The sequence below is a fragment of the Trachurus trachurus genome (assembly GCF_905171665.1).
Source record: "Trachurus trachurus genome assembly, chromosome: 20".
NCBI classification, from domain to species: domain Eukaryota; kingdom Metazoa; phylum Chordata; class Actinopteri; order Carangiformes; family Carangidae; genus Trachurus; species Trachurus trachurus.
Window position 1 is genome coordinate 19,319,054 of NC_139911.1, and position 27,151 is coordinate 19,346,204.

A 27,151-nucleotide genomic window follows, 5' to 3' on the forward strand; every position below is an offset into this window, starting at 1 on the left:
TGTGGCCCTCTATATCTCATATGGTAAACCAGTTAACTTATTTATCTTTAGAAAAATAAAGATTATTTCCATTTAATAATTGTATGGATTTTTTTTTCTCAAGTGCTTTTGATTGTGTCCTAACAGATGAGCTGTGTTGTCAGTGTCTCGCCAGCAGATGGCACATCAGACCGTCAGGAAAATAACATGAAAAAACCAAACCAAACCAAAACAGTTATATTATAGTCCATGTGCTTTTTCTAGCAGACTGGCAGATATTTAGATCTCAAATTGCGGTGCAGAAGAACAGTTGTTATTTGCCGGTAAACTTAATTGTCGCTAAACTCCACATTTTCTGACACATGCAAAGCAAAGCAATGTTTTCATGCTGAAGAACTCAGTGACTGTTTTTTTTTTGTTTTTTTTACACTAAACCAAGTGACAACAGGAAACGTGATTCTAAATAGGAAGCTGAAACGCGGAAAGTCCTATCTGCTCTCACTGCTGCCATCTGCATCTGTTCTCACTGCTGCACCATCTGCATCTGCTTAGTGCGTCATAACAGGTGAGTGACTGAGCGATTGTTGTGTGTCCACGTGAGGGGTAATTAATGACTGATGATGTTCACCTGTGTTGAGGGGTAATCAGACACACCTGTGTCAGGTGGTGGGGACGAGGAGGCGGCGGGAGAGAGAGAGAGAGAGAGAGATGGGGAAATGCTGTGTGTGTGCAGCTGTTGGTGAGGCGTTGCGTTGGTCGTGGCACTGTGGCGCGTGCTGTTTACAGCTTTGCTGCCATCAAAACTCGGAAGTCGGAATTGACACCTGCCACCTCCCGTCCTGTGGGTAGCCAGGGAGCGGGGAGTGAAGCGTGCTGCATAGTTTAATAGACTCCTTTTATACGGGCTGCTAGTGCTACGTGTTATAATTGAACAACTCATTTTGCGCCATTTCCTAATGTTAATGATTTTTAATTGGGAAAAATATCCAATTAGCTGCCACTGTAATGTCAAAACATCGTGTCACTAGCTGCTGCTTGATGTGCTGTAGTAGGAGTGTAGCATGTAAGAGGGAAATTATAAGCAATCAAAAATAATTTAAATATAGTAGGGGAGAGAGGGGTAAGTAGTGCCAATTTTTACTTAAATTGCCTTTAAAGCAAGGGGATTATAATAATGCCCCCAACTAAAATATGTACATATAGTTTAGGATGTTGTGCATCCCTGGGAACAATCACTTTGAATCTTAAATAAACTGTTTCAGAAATATAGCTTTGGGGAAAAAAAGTGGTTTTGTGGCACAACTTGCCCCGGTGCAGGGTAAGTTGTGCCATTAGAGAGAATACACTGGGGTAAATTGTGCCATTGATAATTGAAGTAAAACAGATCATTTTAATCTCAATGATAATGCTATGTAAAGGCAAGACATTCAATACAAAATTAAAGCCGGAAGCGGCGATGATTGGGCCCTCGCGTGTCCCCATGCAGTTGCGGAGGCCTGAGGCACGCTGGGGGCTGTGGCGCAAAGAAACGCAATGTTTTGTTCATCCACCAGGCTACGAGCACAACCAGACTGGGCAGGTGTGTTCAGGGGCGGTCCCCCATCACACATGTTACGTAAGTTTCAAGCAAATCCGTGCCCACTGCCATGTTTCTCCTATACACAGACAGCACTGCCACTGGCACAACTTAACCCAGGCCCTTTGGCACAAATTACCCCAAGCCCAGCATTTTGAGAAAAAAGGATTCCCCAGCTGTTTTGAGCTGGCATCATGCTAACTGTATAGACTCATGGTGTAACTTAATAAGGCACTAAAACATGTGTGAACTGTTTTCAAAGTTATCTATAATTGTTCAAACACGGCAATCAAAAAACCTTGATCATAGAAATTTTACTTTGGAGGGCAAAAACTTGTTTTTTGAACATAATGTGCTCTCCTCTCCAGCCATGTGTCTCCCTTCTTGATAGGATGAGTGAAATGGATGCCCCTTCAAAAATATGTGGTCACATGACCAACTTCTTCTATGGTTTTCGAGATAACAGGGGCCCCATGGCACAAATTACCCCACTCTCCCCTACAGTATGTGCAGGTGAGATTAAAAAACCCGAAGAGGTTTATAAGGGAGATCTCATCTCAGTAACAAAAATAAAAGACCACAGCAGTAAACAAATCAAGCAAAGTTTTAAACATAAAATCAAGAGATTCAAAGGTCACACATAGATTAGGAATATGTAGGTAGCCTATTTGACACTACAGTGACTATGGTGTCATAAAAATCAATCAAGCAGGTGTTTCCTGTTGGTAATAACCTATAACATTTTGGTTACTGTAACTGTTTGTGGTTTTTTGTTTTTGTTTTTTTAATTAATGACCCTAATTCCGATAAGCTGACACCATAACCATGTCACACAATAATTTGTCCTGCTAGCTTGATTTGAAAAACTGTGCTTTTACATTATTTGGGATTTTTTTATTGGGAATTTTATTCAATAACATTCAAAAAGCAACAACCCTTAATTTAGAAAAAGCTCCTATGTAGCAGCCCATTTATGTGTGGCATGATTTATGACGTGAGTATGTCTTGTCAATGTTAACAATGTTAAACTATCATAGCTTTCAGTTGTTTTTTCAAGATAATGTGCCGATGACGGGTTTGAAGATCACAACCTTCCTGTGCATGTTAACGCTTTCCAGAGAGGGTGAGTGTGGCGTTCACTGATATAAAATATGTTAAAACTGTAATTGATACTTTCAGTGTTTTAATTTGTTACACTGTGTTGAAAGAATAATTTTCCTCAAATGTAGCATAAAATAGGCTAGAATTGATTTTCTTTTAAACAGGTTGTTTTACTATTGAATATTTAATTTAATATTTAATAAAGCAGGCCACTAAAAAGCCTGTTTCAATGTGTATGGGCAGACCTCTTCTTCCTAACAGTAATAGAGTCTCAGTGGCTTATTTAAGACTTATTTGGACATTATGCCTCATTCTGTCAGGTGAAACTTGATTGCATACTTGCATATTTGCATACAGGGAATCATTTGAATGTGTTTTTTTTTTTTTTTTTTGATGCAAGTTTCTAATAAACAAGCTCTGAACCTCCTGTGTTACAGACTCTGAGGTGTCCTGTGTTTTCATGGAGAGCTGCATCTTACAGTGCAGCTTCCAGGGTGGCAAGGATGTGGTCGTCCACTGGATGGAGGTGACAGCTGGACACCTTCATGTCCACTCCTACTACCACAACCAAGACCAGCTGGGACTCCAGGACCAGAGCTTCAGAGGCAGAACATCACTGTTCAAAGACCAGATCTCCAGAGGAAACGCCTCACTGCAGCTGACAGGGGTGAAGGTTCAGGACCAGGGGAGATACAAGTGTTTCACCAGCACCATCAGAGGAAACAAGGAGTCATTCATCAACCTGAAAGTGGATGGTACGAGAAACACGCAGTAACGTTTTTGTCTTTGTTATTTTTCATGCAAATCAGGATACATTTAGATTAGAACACACATGTCATATTCATACAATTTTATTTCAGCTCCAGTGGTTGAAGTCAACTTCCAGCAGGTTGGAGACATCATCACCTGCAGCTCAGAGGGGATCTATCCTGAGCCTGAACTCACCTGGTCCATCAGTCCTCCATCCAATGTGGCCTTCAAGAACCAAACTAAAGTCCAGGAGACTGAGCAGCTGCTCTACAACATCAGTGGTTCTCTGATACGTTCAGATACTGATCTGATCTACAGCTGCAACATCGGCACTCGCAGTAGCTGGAGGAGAGTCACTTTGTTTACACCAGGTCAGTACAAGTAGGCTACTACTCTTTTGCACTGTAACCAATGTATTGCTGATTGTTACTCTGCATTGTTGTTGTTGTCGTTCTTGCTGATTGTCTCCCTGTCGGTCAAATGTTGACTGATCGTGTACAGCACCTTGTGACTGTTGTCTGTGAAAGGTGCTATATAAATACATTTTCCTTCATTTTCCTACTTTCACTCAAAAAATGTGGTGCAAATGTAATGTTCTACTTTCCTTAAAGTAGAACATTTCATGCTACACGTGTTCAATGAAATAATCTGATAGGCTGTGTGGCATTCAGTCTGTGTCTGACTGATGTTGAGAGGCCCAAAGTGCAGAGAGAATATCCCCCACACTGTTAGACTACGATCAACAGCAGCTTGAGTGAGCCAGGTGTGATTCTTACCAGAAACTGGTGACTGAAACTGGAAATGAAAACTTGAAATGTTCATGTTTGTTTCTGTGTTGTATCATTTCAGCTTCTGTCACTGTGTCCTATCATGGAGCAACAATCCCCTGCTCCACCTCAAACACCTCCCTCACAGGCTTCAGTCTCCTCTGGAGATTCAACCAGAGTCAGATGATCCTGACTCAGACCAGAGCTGACGTCCTCTACACAGTCTCAGAGGAGTGGAGGCAGCAGGTTAAGGGTGTGTCAGAGTCAGGCAGCCTCATGTTACAGAACTTAACTTCACATCACGAGGGAACATACACCTGTGAACTGAGAGATGCTGAGGAGACGCTGGTAACCAACACTGTCCTCAGCATAGAAAGTCCACCTGAGGGACAATCAAGTGAGAAACTGTTATTATATCTGTGACCTGTAACAATCAAAACAACAAAAACACAATGATGTGAGTCACTGACTCTTTTTCTGTTTCAGACATTTCAACCATTGTTGGGGGCATTATAGGAGGGGTGGTTGTAGTTGGTGTTGGTGTTGCAGTGGTAGCTGTCTGGCTACTGTATTGTAAAAGAAAACCAGGTAAAATTGCATTTGGTTACACTTTATTAATCCATTTACTGTACTGTTTCTATTGGTGTTTTACTCTGAACATCTCACAGGTCAACAGAGATAAAACAGCAGTCAGCAAATGTAAGTAGACCTTTAATATTTCAAATGCCTCATCAAGTTCAAATATATATTGTAAATGTTTCATGTTTTTTGATTATTGTTAATGTTTTTTGTTTGTTTAGAAATCAGGCCAATATGTACAAGAGCATGGAATAACTGTATGAAACAGATTGTTTTCTGATCAGACAACAGAATCAACTAAGCCTGGCTGTTAGGTCTGGAGCAGGATAGCTGCAGAGAATAAATCGCCATGGTGACTTGACCAGGATAAATTTAACCTGCTTTCAAACAACAGATTTGAGGCTAAATTAAGCCAGGATAACCAACATATCCCAGTTTAATCCCTTACTGTATCTAGGTTTCAAACAACAGGGCCCTGGATTAAACACAAACAGTGCCATCAAGTTTCTCCGAAAACAGTTATCATCCATTTTTGCTCAAATGTAACGTTCACATACAGAGAAACATTGATGAGCATGTCTCTCTCCTGCTAATTAATGAAGGACACTTCACACCATCCAAGGATATTGAGATCATGGAAGAGTACGAATACCTGGGTGTTCACTTCGACAACACACAACACAGATTCCCTGTACAAGAAGGTCCAGAGTTGTCTCCACCTAATGAGAAGACTGAGATCCTTTAGTGTGTGTAAGACACTAGTAAGGACACTGCTGGCTTATGCCATCCTTGGTCTGCTGGAGCAATGGAAGCTCAGAGAGGGACAGGAAGAGACTGAACAGGCTGGTCAGAGGTGGGTGAGAGGAGGATCTTGGCCAAACTGGCATCACTCACGGTTGATGGAAGATCTAAGCAGCTCCTTCAGCAACAGACTGCTGCATCTGCGGTGCAAGACGAAGCACTGCAGGTCAATCATTCCAACAGCCATCAGACTGAACAACACCAGTCTGACTGTAACAACCTGCACTCTGGATGCTTTACCACTTGACCTTTCTTTGCACTAAATGATCCCTCTTTCACTCTTTTCTTCTTCACTCCACTAACCCATCTACTTGCATTCACAAAGCTGGCCCATATTGATTTATTTGTGTATATTACCTTTCTGTTTATAACAAACTGTACATTTATTTGTTATTCATGCCCACTGCAATATTTAAACACTGAACAAACATCATTGTATATATTTTTTCTTCTCAAATAATTTATAATGCAAAACTTCACACAAGAGACAGGAACAGATTCAGCTCTGTAACAAACATAATTCACCAGTCGGTTTGGCTTCGGGTTATTTACCATGTTTTGTTCTACTATGATGGTACTAACAAATAAAGATGAAGGCTTAAGACAATATTAAAATGCAGCTTTACACTCCTTGGAAATGTATCCTCTTCCTCTGCAGGTGATGGGTTCATTTTATGTTACAGTTTGAACATTTTGATCATTTATGTGGCCGATTTCAGGCTCTCTGTTTCTGTCCTAATCTCTGCTATAGTTTAAAAGTGGACAAATATGATGTCACAAAATTCTGCTGCTGACCAATCAGAATTCAGTAATATTCACAGTTAAATGTAGTTTTTTTTTTTTTTTTATCAGATTTTTGTTTATGAAATTGAACAGTACTTATTTCTTCATTCAGTCATGAATATTGAATGTAACAGAGGAAAAACCTGAAAAGACGTTTTCAGGGTGTTTGAAGAACCAGTCAGACTTTTAGTTATAGCGACTTGCACTGAACCATTTGCAGTAGTTAGTTTCAGCAGCCGCGCTTCATTCTCATAATGTATTATTAGCAGGGAGTGGTAATTACAAAAGGAAATGAAGTAGTCAGCAGCAGGAGTATGTGTAAAAATACCCGAAGAGCCACAAGTACAATACAATACAAAGTGCAACAGCAAAAATGCTGAGTGTTTTTTTTTTTGTCTTGCCAGTGTTGTTTTTAACAACAGTACTCAAAGAACTGCAAGTTCTTATTTTTGCCAACTTTTCAGACATTTACTTACAGTGCAGGTACAGTGTGGTGTAGTCTGTCGTTATGTTTCAGTTTTTTTTGTCCTGTTTGGATATCTTGTCACAGAAAAAATACTTGTATATCACTATTTTGTGACTGATATTTCCCATGTACTTACATATCTATAATAAACATCCTGAACTATAAGTCAAAGAATGAGGAGTGAATCCCATTTTTTTGATTTTGTGATACAAACAAAAATGGTTTCTGTGTTATGACTTAAGCTACAGACCAAACACACACATGGTATTTTCACTAAAGTGTTATTGTATTGATTCTACTAGCAGCTGATCAGTGCTTTCAGTTTCTGACCAGCAGAGGGTGTTAAAACTTTAGCAGTATCAGTCAGTCAGAACATAATCTCTTAGCCTGGAAAATAAGATGAGTAATGAGGCTGCTGAACTGATTTTTCTGTCTGACTCAACAGACATATGCTATCTCAAACTAGGGCAGTGGTCCCTTTCCCTAAAAAAAACATAAAATACATGCAGTGTAGTAGCTGCTTGTCCTTTAAGGCCCCACCCTTTTCTCCTGGGAACAGAGACCAACAGGTGGAGACACAAACAGCTTGTTTCACAAGGAAGCGGATAACATATTGGATGTCCTTCGTCTCTTTGATCTCTATGACAGGTGAGTCATTGAAGAAAAAAAGAATAATGAAGCCACCTGTAACTACCTTATTAATGGGTTGTTTGATACGATTCTAATAAAAAAATTGAAGTAATCAGAATATTACTGAGTAAATACTCAGTAATTTTCTACTTCTGCAGGCAGCACAGCTGAATGATGACATTAGAAATAGGGGAGGGGGGAATTTAACTCATTGTTGGTAATAAGAATTACATTGATAAAGTATTATGTTTCACTGTCCTTCTACCTTTATGTAACCACAGTCCTGATTAACTGCCATGGCCATATTTAAATTTTAAATTTTTATTTTTCTAAGTTAATGTGCCAATGGCAGGCGTTGGGGGAACCCCGTGTCTGATGATCACAACCTTCTTGTGGGTGTTACATCTTTCCAGAGAGGGTAGGTGAGGCGTTCACTGCCTGTCTGATCTTATTCCAGTCAAGATATAAGCTACACTTAAATTGTGACTGATACAGTTATTGTTTTCATGATTTACGTTGTGTTGAAAGAATAATTATCTCCAATAGCAGCATAAAACAGTGGCCAGACTGTTATCAATGTTACCTTTATGCTGTTACTTTTGCTTGAAAATTATTGAATGAAGTAGCAACAAATATCTATCTATCTATCTATCTATCTATCTATCTATCTATCTATCTATCTATCTATCTATCTATCTATCTATCTATCTATCTATCTATCTATCTATCTATCTATCTGTGTTGTATCATTTCAGCTTCTATCACTGTGTCCCACCATGAAGCAACAATCCCCTGCTCCACCTCAAACACCAACTTCTCTGGTTTCACCTGGAGATTCAACCAGAGTCAGATGATTGTGAATCAGACCAGAGCTGACGTCCTCTACACAGTCTCAGAGGAGTGGAGGCAGCAGGTGAAGGGTGTGTCAGAGTCAGGCAGCCTCATGTTACAGAACTTAACTTCACATCACGAGGGAACATACACCTGTGAACTGAGAGATGCTGAGGAGACGCTGGTAACCAACACTGTCCTCAGGATAGAGGAAACTCCACATGAGGGACCATCAAGTGAGAAACTGCTGTTATCTGTCATATCTGTGCCCTACAACAATCAAAACAACAAAAACACCAGCATTAACCGTTATCTGTGATATCTGTGCCCTGTAACAAACCAAAAAATATCATAATGAAAGAAGCAAATATTTTCAAGGGATAGCAGAGTTTCAGCAGCTTATTTATCACTCAATTATTGGGATAAACATTATAAAACTAATATTTTTGGTTTTTGATGTGACCTCCTGTGTTACAGACACTGAGGTGTCCTGTGTTTTCATGGAGAGCTGCATCTTACCGTGCAGCTTCCAGGGCGGCAAGGATGTGGTCGTCCACTGGAATCAGATGACAGCTGGAGAGCCTCCTGTCCACTCCTACTATGACAACCAAGACCAGCTGGGACTCCAGGACCAGAGCTTCAGAGGCAGAACATCACTGTTCCAGGACCAGATCTCCAGAGGAAACGCCTCACTGCAGCTGACAGGGCTGAAGGTTCAGGACCAGGGGAGATACAAGTGCTTCACCAGCACCATCAGAGGAAACAAGGAGTCATTCATCAACCTGAAAGTGGACGGTATGAGGAACACACAGTAAATGTTTTGTCTTTGTTCTTCTTAATGCAGTGCATTTAATGTACATTAGAAAATATGACATAATATTCATAGTAATTATGAAATTCTTTCAGCTCCAGTGGTTAAAGTCGACCTCCAGGAGGCTGGAGACATCATCACCTGCAGCTCAGAGGGGATCTACCCTGAGCCTGAACTCACCTGGTCCACCAGTCCTCCATCCAATGTGACCTTCAAGAACCAAACTAAAGTCCAGGAGACTGAGCAGCTGCTCTACAACATCAGTGGTTCTCTGATACGTTCAGATACTGATCTGATCTACAGCTGCAACATCAGCACTCGCAGTCACTGGAGGAAAGTCACTTTGTTTACAATTACACCCGGTCAGTGAGCAAGTTCTTTCACTCAAAAACTGGTCGGTCGGTCTGTCTGTCTGTCTGTCAAAGATGAGTATACTTTTACAAATTCACTGTCAAGTTATAACCTGTTTTCCCTGTTGCATCTAACTTCCTCAGTCATTGTAAACAGCATGTTAAAGCAGAAGTAAGTGATATATTTGTGTTAATATAAGTCTTAAATAGTTATATCTTCCAACAGCAATCACTTACATAGAGTGTTTGGACTGAAACACGGGTCTGTCAGTCCCTCTGCTCTGCTCTGAGCCGAAGAGAAAACATTTATCGTATCCTACAGTTTTTATCCAATGAGGAGAGAGAACGGCATGCAGGGCTGTGTGTGCAGCCAAGGAACGCCGTGAATGTGGTGACGTAGCGACGAGGACTGTTATGGTGCGTTCAAGGAAACTCGTATTTTTCCGACCTTGAAGTGGTACCAGTTCGATCTGGTACGAGTTCACCGGTCGGAAGTTACGAGTGGCCGTTATAGTGACTTTCACCGGTAAAACAGGTCGGAAAAACACGAGTGGGTTGCCTGGAACGCTACAAAGTCGTAAGTTGTGACTTGAAGCTGTAATTTACGATTTCAAAAGCCTGCCTGGAACGCAGCATTAGCGAAAACGACCGGACCACTTACTTCTGCTTTAATATTACATCCTGATGTGTTTTTATGTATTTTATTATAGTAATACATCAATTACATTAATCCCCTCAGATAAAATCTAGTTTAATATTTATTCAGTCATTGATGTTTAATCTGTGTGTATAAAAGTGTGTGTTGTGTTCAATTGAAATTGGAGTTGTTTTCGAGGTAAAAAAAAAATAAACAGTTGTGTTAATGTTTAACTGTAACGGCCATATTCAAACTTCAGTTTTATTTTCCCAAGTTAATATGCCAATGACGGGCAGCAGCAGCAGCAGCAGCAGCAGCAACAGCGCCCTTTGTCTGATGATCACAACCTTCCTGTGGGCGTTGCCTTTTTCCAAAGAGGGTGAGAGAGGCGTTCACTGTCTGATCTTATTTCAGTCACTATGTTTAAACTGTGATGAATGCATTCATTGTTTTCATGAGTTACGTTGTGTTGCATGAATGATTAAGATAAAGATAAATAAGTTTATTTGCCATTTGTACATCTGTAAAGGTTACGAAAGTTAGGAATTTTGTGCAGAGGACACTCAGAGCACAAACATAAAAGAGTAAAGATAAGATAAGCAAGTGCATACAATTATGAAAAAAGATGTTAAGAGTAAAAAGACAATAGATACTTTACACTGCACCTAAGGATATTGCACACACAGGTAGGTCAGAACTAATGCTTTTGCCATCAAGAAACTGTTGTAAACGCATGTTATATGCTGTCCGCTCTGCTTTGTCTAAGGTTGCATGCAGAGTGTTTGTGCTTAAGGTGTGTGCTGGCCGATGTGTGTCTCTGATGATGCTATGTGCTTTCTTCTTGCAGTGTTGTGTGTCGTCTTTGTGATCCTCTCTACAGCTTGATGACATGCAGCTGCAGATGCTGGTGTTGGCAGACCAGCTTAGCTTTGCTGCCATCTGAAGGCCATTGGTAAAAAATGTTTTAACAAAAGCAGCATAAAACAGAGGCCAGACTGTTTTTTAAATTACCCTTATGAGGCTGTTTTACTTTGGATTGTTTTTTAACAAAGCAGACCATTAAATAGCAACTATCCTCCGAGGAATGACAGAGATTCAGCACATTTATGACTGTGTGCGTGACCTGCGTTTTTATCCTTTCCTTTGTTCAAGTACATTTCAAATGCTGTTCTTGTCCTGTTTTACATTTCATGAGGAAGATGTCAGGTACAATTTTGCATCTACACTCTATTTTGCACTGAAGTTTTGTGAAAGCTGACTATGTTTGTTCTGCAAGTGTGAATGTATAGCCTACATTATTCTACACATTTACACAACGTGTCACTACAGGTGTTCCATCAATGAAAAACACTACACTACTCAAATAAATAAATAATTTCACCAAAACAAAACATGTGGTCCTGTCCTATATCTTGAACATAATTTTAGCCACAGACACAACACTAATCTTTTTTTTTTTTTTTTTCAATTATTGATATTTTGCAACTGTTTTAAGTGCATTTTCAGCGTCCAATCAGCAGATGGCGCTGTAAAGTCACTATAGTAGAGGAACTAAGGCCCCTAAAAGCTGACATACCCCTACCCGAGGTAGAACAAAACTCAACCATGTTTTTTCATATCTTTAATATGTCTAGTTTATGAAATGGATGGTTGTATAAAAATATTTTACTGCAAAATTATTTTTTTTGGTTAATATTTAGATGCTTGCCAAAACCGAAAATAGTGAAAATTTAGGCTCCTCGAAAAGGGGCAGTGTTTGCCTTATCACATATATCTCTGGAAATAATGATCAGAATGTCACCAAATTTGGAATGGATGTTCACAGACAGTTATTGAATGCAGTAAAGCAAAGATTTGATCAATACCTTTGCCCATCTTTGAGATTTATACACTTAAACACACATGAATTATAGGCGAAAATTTAATCGGAAATTAAAAATCCAGAAGGTATGTATATATTTGTCTGTCATTATTAAAGTCAGAATACCAATCATCAAAAAATGTAATTTATATGTACCAAAGACTGTTATCTTATCATAAAAATAGGTTATTTGACTATAAACTTCACCCAATGTTGTCACCAGCCCGTAGCAGGTAACTAGTGCAGCCAGCTTCAAACAGACAAATAGGCTATAATGGGGCCCGATTTGTGTAAATGTGTGAAGAGAAGGACACAAACAATAGATTAAGCTAAAACAATCAAGTTAAAACATGACATTATGAATAAAATATACATTTCTTTATCATTCTAAATACATAATTTATTTATATTGTATGTTATTTTTGAATAACATGATATGATGACACTGTGAGCCAACAGGCTGTTTGACACTATATTTTCACATAATTTACTTGGAAACTTTGACCGACTGAGTGGCAAAATCAAATAATAAACATAACTTGAATCATACATTAATAAATAAAATAAATAAATCATAAATAATATAAAGTGTAGAAGTACACTGGAGTTACACTGGGGTTCTGGAAAAAGTCAAGAAATGCTTGCACCCTGCAAGGGCTCCAATTCAGTGCAATTTCAAGCCACCGCTCTTCAACAGCTGATGCCACTTCAAAAACATACACCTGGTGAGTGTAAGACATAAATACCATGTAAATTCCACATTAAAACTCAATTGTAAAAAATATGTTAAACACACTTAACCCATAAGGACCCACGGTGACACGGGTGTCACACCGCCTTCAAGTGTCCTGGAAAGCCCCTTACACATATTGATGTTGAACTTTTAACTCATGAAGTCCCTAAGTGACATCTACTCAACATCCTGGTGCAGTCACATGACTCTCTGTGAATCTCTCTATCCATGACAACATTTCCAAGATGGTGGCCAGCAGAGTTGGCAAATTTCACAGAGGCAGCTACTTTTGAAAAGCTTGCTTTCTGTCAATAAAATAAGCCACCACCCATTTCACAATGCAAATCCTTTTATAACATGTCCCTTGTTGTATTTAACCTGTTTTGACCTCATTTTTTGAAGAAACTCATATAAAACAACTTAAGAAAATATTGCTGTGACATATACGTCACATCGGGCCTTAGCCTTAAAAAAGTCAGGAAAAATACCATGTGACGCCTATGTCACAATGAGAAAAATGGGAAAGAACTGCTCAATTAAATTAGGTGATTCAGGTATTTTGAATTAATATACTCTATGTTGTTCAATTTAAAACATAATTTAAAAATGTTAACATAAAAATAATGTCAAATTCAATCAATATTTAATAAAATGATATATCAGTCCGGAAATTGAACCACAGATTTAGCAGAGACACTCTTCTCAGTAAATGAACAAGATTTTAGTATCCCATGCTGGTCCCATATTAATGTAATTATGCTTTTTTGCTGTATTTTTTGTAATAAAAAAGGATACAGTGTTCAGGATGCACTGACGATCATCAGACGTGCAATAGATGTTGTCTACAGAACAACAAATACAGCAAAGAAGAATGAGAGTTTACATAAGAAAATATTAGGAAACAAATAAGAAAAGTTAACACAGTCAAACAGTCATGAACCAGGTTTGAGACAAGGGTTCTGGACTGCTGTACTGATGGAAGAGAGGGTCCCATGTGGTGCATTGTGAGAGAAGGACGTTTTACCCAGCTCAGTTCTGACGAATGGAATATGACCCAACAATCAGTTCTGTGAGTGGGTACCAATGTTTTGTGATTTCATAGTTAACAGAGATGATAAATAAGGAGACATAACTGTGACAGGGCTTTAAAAATGGATAAAAACCAATGCTGTTTCCCCTTACTGTCAGAAATGACCAGCCGACATTTTGATAAAGAGTGCCGTGATGAGTATTATATGAATCATTGGAAATGAAATGTAAGGCTGAGTGGTAAACAGCATCCAGTGGAATCAAAGTGGAACTAGCAGCTCTTCCATAGATGTCATCTCCATACTCTAAAACAGAGAAAAAATAGTGTCTCCAATTTTTTTCCTGTGGTGAGTAGGGAAACGGTGCTTATTTCTGTATAGAAAGCCAAGTATTGTTCTTAGTTTAGCAATGAGGGTGGTGATATGGTGCTTAAAATTAAGACAACTGTCCATCCAGATGCCAAGGTATTTGTAGTTGGAAAGAAAATTGTGGTTGCACAGCTTTTAAGGCTTCAGTAACTGGTTAAAGCCTTCAATATGAGGCAATATTCGCATTTCTATAGTGTTTGCCCTTTTTTGTTGTGAAACTTGTCTTAAAAAGGTGTTAATAGTAACCAGCAAATTTGTAATTTTGATATATGTTATGGAAATGCAAATAAAAGGTCAAATTTGTGTTACAGAGCAAAAGAAAATGTCAAGCCCATTTATTTTCAAGTGAAAATTTAAGATACCAAAAACGCCCGATGTGACATATATGTAACATTCCAGATCTCTGACAATAGGTGGCGCTATTTCAAAAAAAAACTTCAAAAATGTGTTCCATGCATTCCACTAGGTCTGTGTTTCACCCCACTTAATTTTCCTTCAAGTATAAATAGGTCTGGGTTCTTATGGGTTAAAGCAGTCTGAATACAAAAACATCAAGAAAACTCATCAAACCATATTAAACATGCTAAAAGAGGCACCTCTTACAATAACTGGGGATAAATGCACATAGATGAGCAGTCAGAGCACAGCAGTATCAACATGAACACACAGCAAATACAAAAATACACAGACAGGCAGAGAAGGACCAGTTCAGAGAACGGGTCTAATGCCACACTCTTCATTGAGGCCTCTGGGTGCCATAGTGTTGACAGTGTATATCCAATACAGTTTGCGTTTCAGAAGCAGATTATTGGTGGTGCCCCCCCCCCCCCCCCCCCTACCGTACATGCTCAATGCCCATGTACAGTACAGTAAGTAAGAGAAGCAACAGGATGGTTCGTTAAATTAAAGTGGCAGGCAACTGGACTTTTCTGATATGATGATTTCTAATGGTGCTTCTGTGTTCTGAAAGTCTATTCTTCAGAGGTCTTGAGGTCTTGCCAATGTAAGCAAGGCCACAGGAGCACTCCAACAAATAAATAACATTACTGGTCTTACAGGAGATGACACCTTTAACTTTGAAAACCTTGCCAGTGTATGGGTGGTAAAAAGTCTTAGTTTTACGACTGAAGTTGCACGGCTGGCAGTTGCCACATTTGTAGTTACCAGGTTCAACTGGACTCAGGACAGAGGTGGATGGAGTGGGAGAAGTGCCCTTACAAGCATGTTCCTGAGGTTAGGGGGTCGTTTGAACACAACACTACAGTAGGCTCGCCCAGCTGTATTTTTAGGGAGGGATGTCATGAGAAAGAGGTGAGTATGGGATGGCACAGGTGAGTCTTTTGTCTGCTGTTCTGCTCCTGGTGTTTTTCACACAGCGAGTTTGTTTGTACTCAGCAAAGCAGTTAGAGGCCTGTGCAACCCACTCCTATTTTTAGCCTCTTGTGAGTGTAGTATTTTGGGCTTAGTTACGAGTCCACTAGTTGATGACGTAAGCAAGGTGTGTCAAGGTGCGGCACAGTCCTGTAAACAAAATAAAGGTTGGTGGCACACACACGCCAGAGTGAGACCGAAGCACATTGTCTGTGTTTATTAGACGTGAGCTGTGAATACTACATGTCAGAGTTAAGTGCTCATCGACCTGCCAACAGAAGATGGACAGCACAGGTATCCCCACGCCACGGATGGACTTGAATTCGTCTAACCTGCCTGATGCATGGAGAAAGTTTCGCCAGCATGTAGAGCTAATGTTTTCGGGCCCTCTGTACGCTCTAAAGAAGAAGAGGAGAAATGTAGCTACTTGCTACTTTGGGTCAGCAAAAAGGGCCGTGACGTATGTAACACATGGACTCTTACGGCAAATGAAAGAAAACTTCTAAAGACATACTACGACAGGTTTGGAGCTTATGTAACGCCAAAAGCAAACCCCATTTGCACACTTTAAGTTTCACGAGAAGAAACAGGGGGACAGTGAAAGTTTCAACCAGTTTGTGACTGAGCTAAAGCTACGCGTAAAAGACTGCAACTACCCCAACGGCGATGAGATGGTCTGAGACCGCAAAAAGTTGCTCTGCTATGGTCCAAACCTCACGCTTGAAAATGCTATTGATATTGTAAGTTCACATGAGTTGTCGCAGCAGCAGCTAAAGACGATGGTTTTTCCTGCTGCTACCCCGGCTAGCCAGTCCGTGCATGCAGTGAACAGATGGACAAATAAAACGGAACACACACGCCATGGACGCAAAATGGCCAGCGAAGCAAATGGTGACAGTGCCACTAGGAGCAGAGTGTGGTGCATTTGGGCGAGGACACAGCCGCACAGAGGACTGTCCAGCAAAAGGACAACAATGCAACAAATGCAAGAAATTTAAACATTTTGCTAATGTGGCAAGGTGAAGAGGGCCCAGGCGGGGATTGAACCCACACCTCCCGGGTAAGAGTCATGCGCGCTTGCCAGTCACCCAAAGGGACATCTCTTTGGCCAAGTAGCCAGGGCACATGATCAATTGGAGGCATGGTGACAGGACCACCACTGTCACACTAAGGTTTGCAGGACAAATACACAGCAGAAACAGGCAACATTTAAGTCCAGGAAAGTACACACTGTTTCTGACTGCACAGAGCAGAAACAGGTAAAGTGAGGCGCAAATTAAAGTTTAAAGTTGACACAGGCGCCCAGGCTAATGTGATACCTGCAGACACATTTCACAGAATATTTGGAGATGTGGTATTAGGCTCACCAGACAGTTGCATATCAGGATACAGGGGGCAAATGCTTAAATTTAAAGGAGGTTGCAGGATAACATGCAGATACAAAGAGAAAACAGTCATGTTAGACTTTGATATTGTTGATGTTGAAAACGCTCCTGCTGTCTTGGGCATGAGAGCATGTCTAGATTTGAACATGGTTAAGCTGGTACACATAATCCAAGCACAACCAGAAACACACACAAGCATCACTGAAGAGTTTGCAGACGTGTTTAAGGGCATTGGGCTGTTTCCTGATGAATGCGTCTGTGGCAGGACGAAGGAGGGCCCGGGCGGAGTTTGAACCCTAGTCTCCCAGGTAAGAGTCATGCACGTTTGCCATTCGACCAAAGGGATATCCCAGTGGCCAAGTAGCCAGGGCACATGATCAATTGGAGACATAGTGACAGGACCGTCAACTGTCACACGTCCTCCACCTCAAACCTTCAGCCACACCAGTGGTGTGCCCACCTCGCCGCATCCCATATGCTCTTCGTGGCAGGCTCAAAGGTGAACTGGATGAAATGGAAAAAATGGACATTATCCAAAAGGAGACAGAACCAACTGAGTGGGTAAATGCTTTAGTGGCAGTGGAAAAGCCAAAGATTGGAAAACTCAGGATGCGCCTTGATCCTCGCCCCCTGAACAAAGCCATCCAGAGACCACACTATCCAACTCTAGACGACATCACACCGAGATTAGCTGGAGCACAATATTTCAGCGTGTTGGATGCCAGATCCGGCTACTGGACAATTAAACTAAGCCATGAATCATCCATGCTCACTACTTTCAACACTGTCTTCGGCAGATACAGGTTCAAACGACTTCCGTTCGGAATCATATCTGCACCCATGCAACAAAGCAGAGCTGGAGACCATATTGGGCATGGTCATTTACCTCTCCAGGTTCGCCCCCAGACTTTCAGAGGCAACAGCTCCCCTCAGACAGCTGTTAAAGAAGAACAATGAGTTTGTGTGGGACTCAAATCACGACACAGCTTTTCAACAGGTGAAAGACCTTCTGACACAGGAACCTGGCCCAGTACTCACATACTTTGACCACACCAAAGATGTAAAGCTGCAAGTCGACGCATCCAAATGCGGCTTGGGAGCCGCATTGCTCCAGGAAGAGAAACCAGTCGCATACACATCCAAAGCACTGAATGAGACTGATGAAAAGATAGAAAAATAGCTTTATGCAGTTCTTTTTGGATGCAAACAGTTTCGTCAAGTGGTTGTTGAATCGGACCACAAACCGCTGGAATTAAAAATGCGGAAGCCTCTGTGAAAAACACCAGCAGAACAGCAGACAAAAGACTCACCTGTGCCATCCCATACTCACCTCTTTCTCATGACATCCCTCCCTAAAAATACAGCTGGGCGAGCCACCTACTGTAGTGTTGTGTTCAAACGACCCCCTAACCTCAGGAACATGCTTGTAAGGGCACTTCTCCCACTCCATCCACCTCTGTCCTGAGTCCAGTTGAACCTGGTAACTACAAATGTGGCAACTGCCAGCCGTGCAACTTCAGTCGTAAAACTAAGACTTTTTACCACCCATACACTGGCAAGGTTTTCAAAGTTAAAGGTGTCATCTCCTGTAAGACCAGTAATGTTATTTATTTGTTGGAGTGCTCCTGTGGCCTTGCTTACATTGGCAAGACCTCAAGACCTCTGAAGAATAGACTTTCAGAACACAGAAGCACCATTAGAAATCATCATATCAGAAAAGTCCAGTTGCCTGCCACTTTAATTTAACGAACCATCCTGTTGCTTCTCTTACTTACTGTACTGTACATGGGCATTGAGCATGTACGGTAGGGGGGGGGGGGGGGGGGGGCACCACCAATAATCTGCTTCTGAAACGCAAACTGTATTGGATATACACTGTCAACACTATGGCACCCAGAGGCCTCAATGAAGAGTGTGGCATTAGACCCGTTCTCTGAACTGGTCCTTCTCTGCCTGTCTGTGTATTTTTGTATTTGCTGTGTGTTCATGTTGATACTGCTGTGCTCTGACTGCTCATCTATGTGCATTTATCCCCAGTTATTGTAAGAGGTGCCTCTTTTAGCATGTTTAATATGGTTTGATGAGTTTTCTTGATGTTTTTGTATTCAGACTGCTTTAAGTGTGTTTAACATATTTTTTACAATTGAGTTTTAATGTGGAATTTACATGGTATTTATGTCTTACACTCACCAGGTGTATGTTTTTCTATACTTTATTATCAATGTGGAAGTGGCATCAGCTGTTGAAGAGCGGTGGCTTGAAATTGCACTGAATTGGAGCCCTTGCAGGGTGCAAGCATTTCTTGACTTTTTCCAGAACCCCAGTGTAACTCCAGTGTACTTCTACACTTTATATTATTTATGATTTATTTATTTTATTTATTAATGTATGATTCAAGTTATGTTTATTATTTGATTTTGCCACTCAGTCGGTCAAAGTTTCCAAGTAAATTATGTGAAAATATAGTGTCATACAGCCTGTTGGCTCATAGTGTCATCATATCATGTTATTCAAAAATAACATACAATATAAATAAATTATGTATTTAGAATGATAAAGAAATGTATATTTTATGTATAATGTCATGTTTTAACTTGATTGTTTTAGCTTAATCTATTGTTTGTGTCCTTCTCTTCACACATTTACACAAATCGGGCCCCATTATAGCCTATTTGTCTGTTTGAAGCTGGCTGCACTAGTTACCTGCTACGGGCTGGTGACAACATTGGGTGAAGTTTATAGTCAAATAACCTATTTTTATGATAAGATAACAGTCTTTGGTACATATAAATTACATTTTTTGATGATTGGTATTCTGACTTTAATAATGACAGACAAATATATACATACCTTCTGGATTTTTAATTTCCGATTAAATTTTCGCCTATAATTCATGTGTGTTTAAGTGTATAAATCTCAAAGATGGGCAAAGGTATTGATCAAATCTTTGCTTTACTGCATTCAATAACTGTCTGTGAACATCCATTCCAAATTTGGTGACATTCTGATCATTATTGCCAGAGATATATGTGAAAAGGCAAACACTGCCCCTTTTCAAGGAGCCTAAATTTTCACTATTTTCGGTTTTGGCAAGCATCTAAATATTATCCAAAAAAAATAATTTTGCAGTAAAATATTTTTATACAACCATCCATTTCATAAACTAGACATATTAAAGATATGAAAAAACATGGTTGAGTTTTGTTCTACCTCGGGTAGGGGTATGTCAAAAACTAAAGACTTTTTTGGGGGTTTGTTCCTCTACTACTAGTGATTCAATTAGTAAGTACACTGAGGACAAAGTGTGAATTATCTCACAGGCTTCTCACAGGCTTCAGTCTCACCTGGAGATTCAACCACAGTCAGATGATCCTGACTCAGACCAGAGCTGACGTCCTCTACACAGTCTCAGAGGAGTGGAGGCAGCAGGTGAAGGGTGTGTCAGAGTCAGGCAGCCTCATGCTACAGGACTTATCTTCACATCATGAGGGAACATACACCTGTGAACTGAGAGATGCTGAGGAGACGCTGATAACCAACACTGTCCTCAGGATAGAGGACAGTCCACGTGAGGGACAATCAAGTGAGAAACCGTTATTACGGTATATCTGTGACCTGTAACAACCAAAGCAACAAAAACACAATGATGTGAGTCACTGAATCTTTTTCTGTTTCAGACATTTCAACCAGTGTTGGGGGCATTATAGGATGGGTGGTTGTAGCTGTTGCAGTGGTAGTAGCTGTCCAGCTGTATCGTAAAAGAAAACAAGGTAAAGTTGAATTTGGTTACACTTTATTAATTCATTTACTGTACTGTTTGTTGTTTCTATTGGTGTTTTACTCTGAACATCTCACAGGTCAACAGAGATAAAACAGCGGTCAGCAAATGTAAGTAGACCTTTAATATTTCAAATGCATCATCAAGTTTTAACCTATTTTCTGCTGTTGCTTCTAGTTTGCATTTTCCACAGTTTTTTAAACTGATTATTTAGTCAATAGAGCAAATTATTTCCCCTCAGATGAAATCCAGTCTGTATTAAACTCTTCCTCAAATGCAGTAGCCTATAAGATTAAACATCTGATGCAAACCTTAATTTAATTTTGTTTGCAGTTAACGTCAACCTATGAATCCAGCATCTCAGGTGGGTGAGAGGAGGATCTTGGCCAAGCTGACATCACTCATGGATGATGGAAGATCTAAGTAGCTCCTTCAGCAACAGACTGCTACATCTGCGGTGCAGGACGAAGCACTGCAGGTCAATCATTCAAACAGCCATCAGACTGAACAACACCAGTCTGACTGTAACAACCTGCACTCTGGATGCTTTACCACTTGACATTTCTTTGCACTGATGATCTGCCATCTTTGCACCATTCACTCTTTTCTTCTTCACTCCACTAACCCATCCACTGGCATTCAGCTGGCCCTTATTGATTTATTTGTGTTTATAACAGACTGTACATTTATTTGTTTTTCATGCCCCACACACTGTGCAATATTTAAACACTGAGCAAACATTGTTGTATATTTTCTTCTCAGATAATTTATAATGGAAAACTTCACACAAGAGACAGAGGAACAGGAACAGATTCAGCTTTGTAACAAACACAAGTCATATACATCACCAGCAAGTTTGGCTTCAGGTTATTTACTATGTTTTGTTCTACTATGGCACTAAAGATATATAATATTAAAATGCAGCTTCAGGTTCTCTTGTTTCTGTCCTAATCTCTGCTAGTTTACAAGTGGACAAATATGATGTCACAGAGTTCTGCTGACCAATCAGAATTCAGTAATATTCACAGTTAAATGTAGTTTTTTTAAATCTGATTTTTATTTATGAAATTGAACAGTATTTATTTCTTCATTCAGTCATGAATATTGAATGTAACAGAGGAAAAACTTGAAAAGACGTTTTCAGGGTGTTTGAAGAACCAGTCAGACTTTTAGTTATAGCGACTTGCACTGAACCATTTGCAGTAGTTAGTTTCAGCAGCTGCGCTTCATTCTCATAATGTATTATTAGCAGGAAGTGGTAATAGGAAATTAAATGTTCATAGCCGTGGTCAGCAGCAGTATGTGTAAAAATACCCAAAGAGCCACAAGTACAATACAAAGTGCAACAGTAAAAATGCTGAGTGTTGTTTTTTTTTCTTTTTTAAGTTGTCTTGCCAGTGTTGTTTTTAACAACAGTACTCAAAGAACCGCAAGTTGTTATTTTTGCCAACATTTCATACATTTACTTACAGTGAAGGTACAGTGTGGTGTAGTCTGTCGTTATGTTTCAGGTTTTTCTTTTTTGTTTGTCCTGATTGGATTTCTTGTCACAGAAAAAATACTTGTATATCACTATTTTGTGACTGATATTTTCCATGTACATATCTATAATAAACAGCCTGAACTATAAGTCAAAGAATGAGGAGTGAATCCCATTTTTTTTAATTTTGTGATACAAACAAAAATGGTTTCTGTGTTATGACTTAAGCTACAGACCAAACACACACATGGTATTTTCACTAAAGTGTTTTTGTATTGATTCTACTAGCAGCTGATCAGTGCTTTCAGTTTCTGACCAGCAGAGGGTGTTAAAACTTTAGCAGTATCAGTCAGTCAGAACATGATCATAGCCTTGAAAATAAGATGAACAATGACAAACGGCTGCTGAATGTGATTTTTCTGTCTGGCTCAACAGACATGCGATCTCAAACTAGGGCAGTTGCCCCTTTCCCTAAAAAAACATAAAATACAGTGTAGCTGCTTGTCCTTTAAGGCCCCACCCCTTTTCTCCTGGGAACAGAGACCAACAGGTGGAGACACAAACACGCTTGTTTCACAAGGAAGCGGATAACATATTGGATGTCCTTCGTCTCTTTGATCTCTATGACAGGTGAGTCATTGAAGAAAAAAAAGAATAATGAAGCCACCTGTAACTACCTTATTAATGGGTTGTTTGATACAGCACAGCTGAATGATGACATTAGAAATAGGGGAGGGGGGACTAATTTAACTCATTATTGGTAATAAGAATTACATTGATGAAGTCTTGTGTTTCACTGTCCTTCTACCTTTATGTAACCACAGTCGTGATTAACTGCCATGGTCATATTTAAATGTCAGTTTTATTTTTCCAAGTTAATGTGCCAATGGCAGGCGTTGGGGGCACCCCGTGTCTGATGATCACAACCTTCTTGTGGGTGTTACATCTTTCCAGAGAGGGTAGGTGAGGCGTTCACTGCCTGTCTGATCTTATTCTAATCAAGATATAAACTATGCTTAAATTGTGACTGATACATGTATTGTTTTCATGATTTATGTTGTGTTGAAAGAATAATTATCTCCAATAGCAGCATAAAACAGTGGCCAGTTATCTATCTATCTATCTATCTATCTATCTATCTATCTATCTATCTATCTATCTATCTATCTATCTATCTATCTATCTATCTATCTATCTATCTATCTATCTATCTATCTATCTATCTATCTATCTATCTATCTATCTGTGTTATCATTTCAGCTTCTATCACTGTGTCCCACCATGAAGCAACACTCCCCTGCTCCACCTCAAACAGCAACTTCTCTGGTTTCACCTGGAGATTCAACCACAGTCAGATGATCGTGACTCAGACCAGAGCTGACGTCCTCTACACAGTCTCAGAGGAGTGGAGGCAGCAGGTGAAGGGTGTGTCAGAGTCAGGCAGCCTCATGTTACAGAACTTAACTTCACATCACGAGGGAACATACACCTGTGAACTGAGAGATGCTGAGGAGACGCTGATAACCAACACTGTCCTCAGGATGGAGGAAACTCCACATGAGGGACCATCAAGTGAGAAACTGCTGTTATCTGTCATATCTGTGCCCTACAACAATCAAAACAACAAAAACACCAGCATTAACCGTTATCTGTGATATCTGTGCCCTGTAACAAGCAAAAAAATATCATAATGAAACAAGCAAATATTTTCAAGGAATAGCAGAGTTTCAGCGGCTTATTTATCACTCATCTGGACATAAATTTGTCAGGTTTATGGCTCAGTATTGGACAAAAGGATCTAAAATTATTGGGATAAACATTATAAAACTAATATTTTTGGTTTTTGATGTGACCTCCTGTGTTACAGACACTGAGGTGTCCTGTGTTTTCATGGAGAGCTGCATCTTACCGTGCAGCTTCCAGGGCGGCAAGGATGTGGTCATCCACTGGAATCAGATGACAGCTGGAGAGCCTCCTGTCCACTCCTACCACAACCAAGACCAGCTGGCGCATCAGGACCAGAGCTTCAGAGGCAGAACATCACTGTTCCAGGACCAGATCTCCAGAGGAAACGCCTCACTGCAGCTGACAGGGGTGAAGGTTCAGGACCAGGGGAGATACAAGTGTTACACCAGCACCATCAGAGGAAACAAGGAGACATTCATCAACCTGAAAGTGGACGGTATGAGAAACACGCAGTATGTTTTGTCTTTGTTCTTCTTAATGCACTTAATGTACATTAGAAAATATGACATAATATTCATAGTAATTATCAAATTCTTTCAGCTCTAGTGGTTGAAGTCGACCTCCAGCAGGTTGGAGACATCATCACCTGCAGCTCAGAGGGGATCTACCCTGAGCCTGAACTCACCTGGTCCACCAGTCCTCCATCCAATGTGGCCTTCAAGAACCAAACTAAAGTCCAGGAGACTGAGCAGCTGCTCTACAACATCAGTGGTTCTCTGAAACGTTCAGATACTGATCTGATCTACAGCTGCAACATCAGCACTCGCAGTAACTGGAGGAGAGTCACTTTGTTAAAACCAGGTAAGTGAGCAAGTTCTTTCACTCAAAAACTGGTCTATCTACTGTCTGTCTGTCTGTCTGTCTGTCTGTCTGTCTGTCTGTCTGTCTGTCTGTCTGTCTGTCTGTCTGTCTGTCTGTCTGTCTGTCTGTCTGTCTGTCTATCTACTGTATCTATCTATCTTTGCCTGTCTTTCTATGTATATCTATCTATGTTTATGTGTTGTATCATTTCAGCTTCTATCACTGTGTCCTACCATGAAGCAACAATCTCCTGCTCCACCTCCAACACCTCCAACACCAACTTCTCTGGTCTCACCTGGAGATTCAACCAGAGTCAGGTGATCCTGACTCAGACCAGAGCTGACGTCCTCTACACAGTCTCAGAGGAGTGGAGGCAGCAGGTGAAGGGTGTGTCAGAGTCAGGCAGCCTCATGCTACAGGACTTGTCTTCACATCATGAGGGAACATACACCTGTGAACTGAGAGATGCTGAGGAGACGCTGATAACCAACACTGTCCTCAGGATAGAGGGAAGGCCAGGTGAGACGGCATCAACTGTTATCTGTGATATCTGTGTCCTAACAAACAAAAAAAACATAATAATGAAACAGGTCAAGTAATTGACTCCGATTCCATTTCAGCAAAGTCAACCAAATTTGGGGGCATTACGGGATTGCTGGTTTCAGCTGTTGCTGCAGGGACAGTAATTGGCTCGGCATGCTACTATAAGAGAAAAAAAGGTAGGCTAATATTACATTTTTTAATTAAAAAAAAAAAATTAATTTCTTGTTTGATGATGTTATGGATTCTGAACATTGAAAGTAGAACAAAGATATCCAGGATAAGTGGTTGGAAAAACAAAGCACCGCCGCTGTCGTAAAGCTCAGAGAGAGCGTGGCGGACTACAGACTGATTGAATGTGGGAGTAATCCAAAATTATAATCACAACTCTCACAAATTAACAGTTGTGCGCTTTAATTGCCTTAATGATGAGCAGTGGAAGTTTACATTGCACAATTCTCTTATAGTCTAAAGTAAAGTTCATACAGCACAAAAATGGCCAAATGTGCAACAGGTGAAGATTACTGTAATAATATACAAACATTATGCAGTCTGGTGCTTCAATATATTGCTGATAACAATGTTCAGATGAGGTGTATAAATTACTCACTCAATTTTATTCTTGTTTTATTACCTCAACCAATATTTAGGCCTAATATACTGTATTTTGTACCGTAAGAAGCCATGTAGTACTAGTGGTCACAGAAAATGTCATAGATGGACACAGATAGCGAAAATAGTGAGTAATTGTCTGAAGAACATCCAGTGTCCACAATTCTATATGCTATGTGTTTTACAGAATGCACAAACCGTAAGACATCTCTTTGTCCTGCATCTGAAGAAGCAGGCAGCGCTGCAAAGATTCAGTGTGAGAAGCACATGAATGGGACTAATTATGAAAAAAAATAGCCTAAGAAATATTGTAAATGTTTCATGTTTTTTGATTATTGTAAATTTATTTTGTTTGTTTAGAAATCAGGCCAATATGTACGTAAGAACATGAAATAAATGTATGAAACACATTGATTTCTGATCAGAGTGACTGCTGACACAGATAAAGACAACAGAATCAACTAAGCCTGGGTGCTAGTCTGGTCTGGAGCAGGATAGCTGCAGAGAATAAATCACCATAGTAACTTGACTAGGATAAATTTAACCTGCTTTCAAACATATTACAGTAAGAGATATCTGAATAGACTTTGTCCTCCCAGTCATATGAACTTATACCTTGTTGTGCATCTTCCATCCCTCGTTGAGTTTTTGTGATTCCCCTGACATTGTCCTATTTTATTTTGTGTGGGTGATTTCGCCCTGTCTGCTTACCTGTCATGTGTTTGGTTTATGTTACGTTGTCTCCATGAACTGAGAAAAACTTTTAATGAATAATAATAATAACCGGCTGCTTTCAAACAATCGATTCAAGGCTAAATTAAGCCAGGATAACCTACATATCCTGGCTTAATCCCTTATCTAGGTTTCAAACAACAGGCCAGTTAAGGTTAACAGGGATACAAGAGGGGTCATCAAAGATGAGTATACTTTTACAAATTAACTGTCAAGTTATAACCTGGTTTCCCTGTTACATCTAACTTCCTCAGTCATTGTAAACAGCATGTTATTATTACATCCATGATGTATCTTTATGTATTTTATTATAGTAATACATCAATTACATTAATCTCCTCAGCTAAAATCTAGTTCATAATGTATTCAGTCATTGATGTTTAATCTGTGTGTATAGAAGTGTGTGTTGTGTTCAATTGAAATTGGAGTTGTTTTCGAGGCAAATGCAGAGCCTGTGTCGTGCCGAAAAGAGACTGCTTGCCGAAAAACTACCACCGACGGGAAAGCGCATCAGCGGTTTTACCCCGAAAACAACTCTGTCTTGTAACTTTCTGTTATTATCTCATAGCGTGGTGATTGTAGGTCACAACTTGAGAGCATTTTGGAGTTGTTGGATTGTATATTTGATGAGTTTGATGAGAGAAACCAAGAAAT

The 27,151-nt window shown here is 40.0% G+C and overlaps 1 protein-coding gene across 1 annotated transcript; it reads left to right on the forward strand.

Annotated features, from left to right (window-relative positions):
- Positions 1 to 3,097: 3,097 nt before the first annotated feature.
- On the forward strand, positions 3,098 to 9,444 carry LOC311003524 (CD276 antigen-like; the record flags this gene model as incomplete). Its single annotated transcript, XM_083995291.1, has 5 exons — positions 3,098 to 3,411; positions 3,517 to 3,650; positions 8,277 to 8,499; positions 8,741 to 9,058; positions 9,170 to 9,444. Exons 1-5 carry the CDS (start codon positions 3,117 to 3,119, stop codon positions 9,442 to 9,444), a joined length of 1,245 nt encoding a protein of 414 aa, XP_083851417.1. The 5' UTR covers positions 3,098 to 3,116.
- Between the last annotated feature and the right edge of the window lie 17,707 nt (positions 9,445 to 27,151).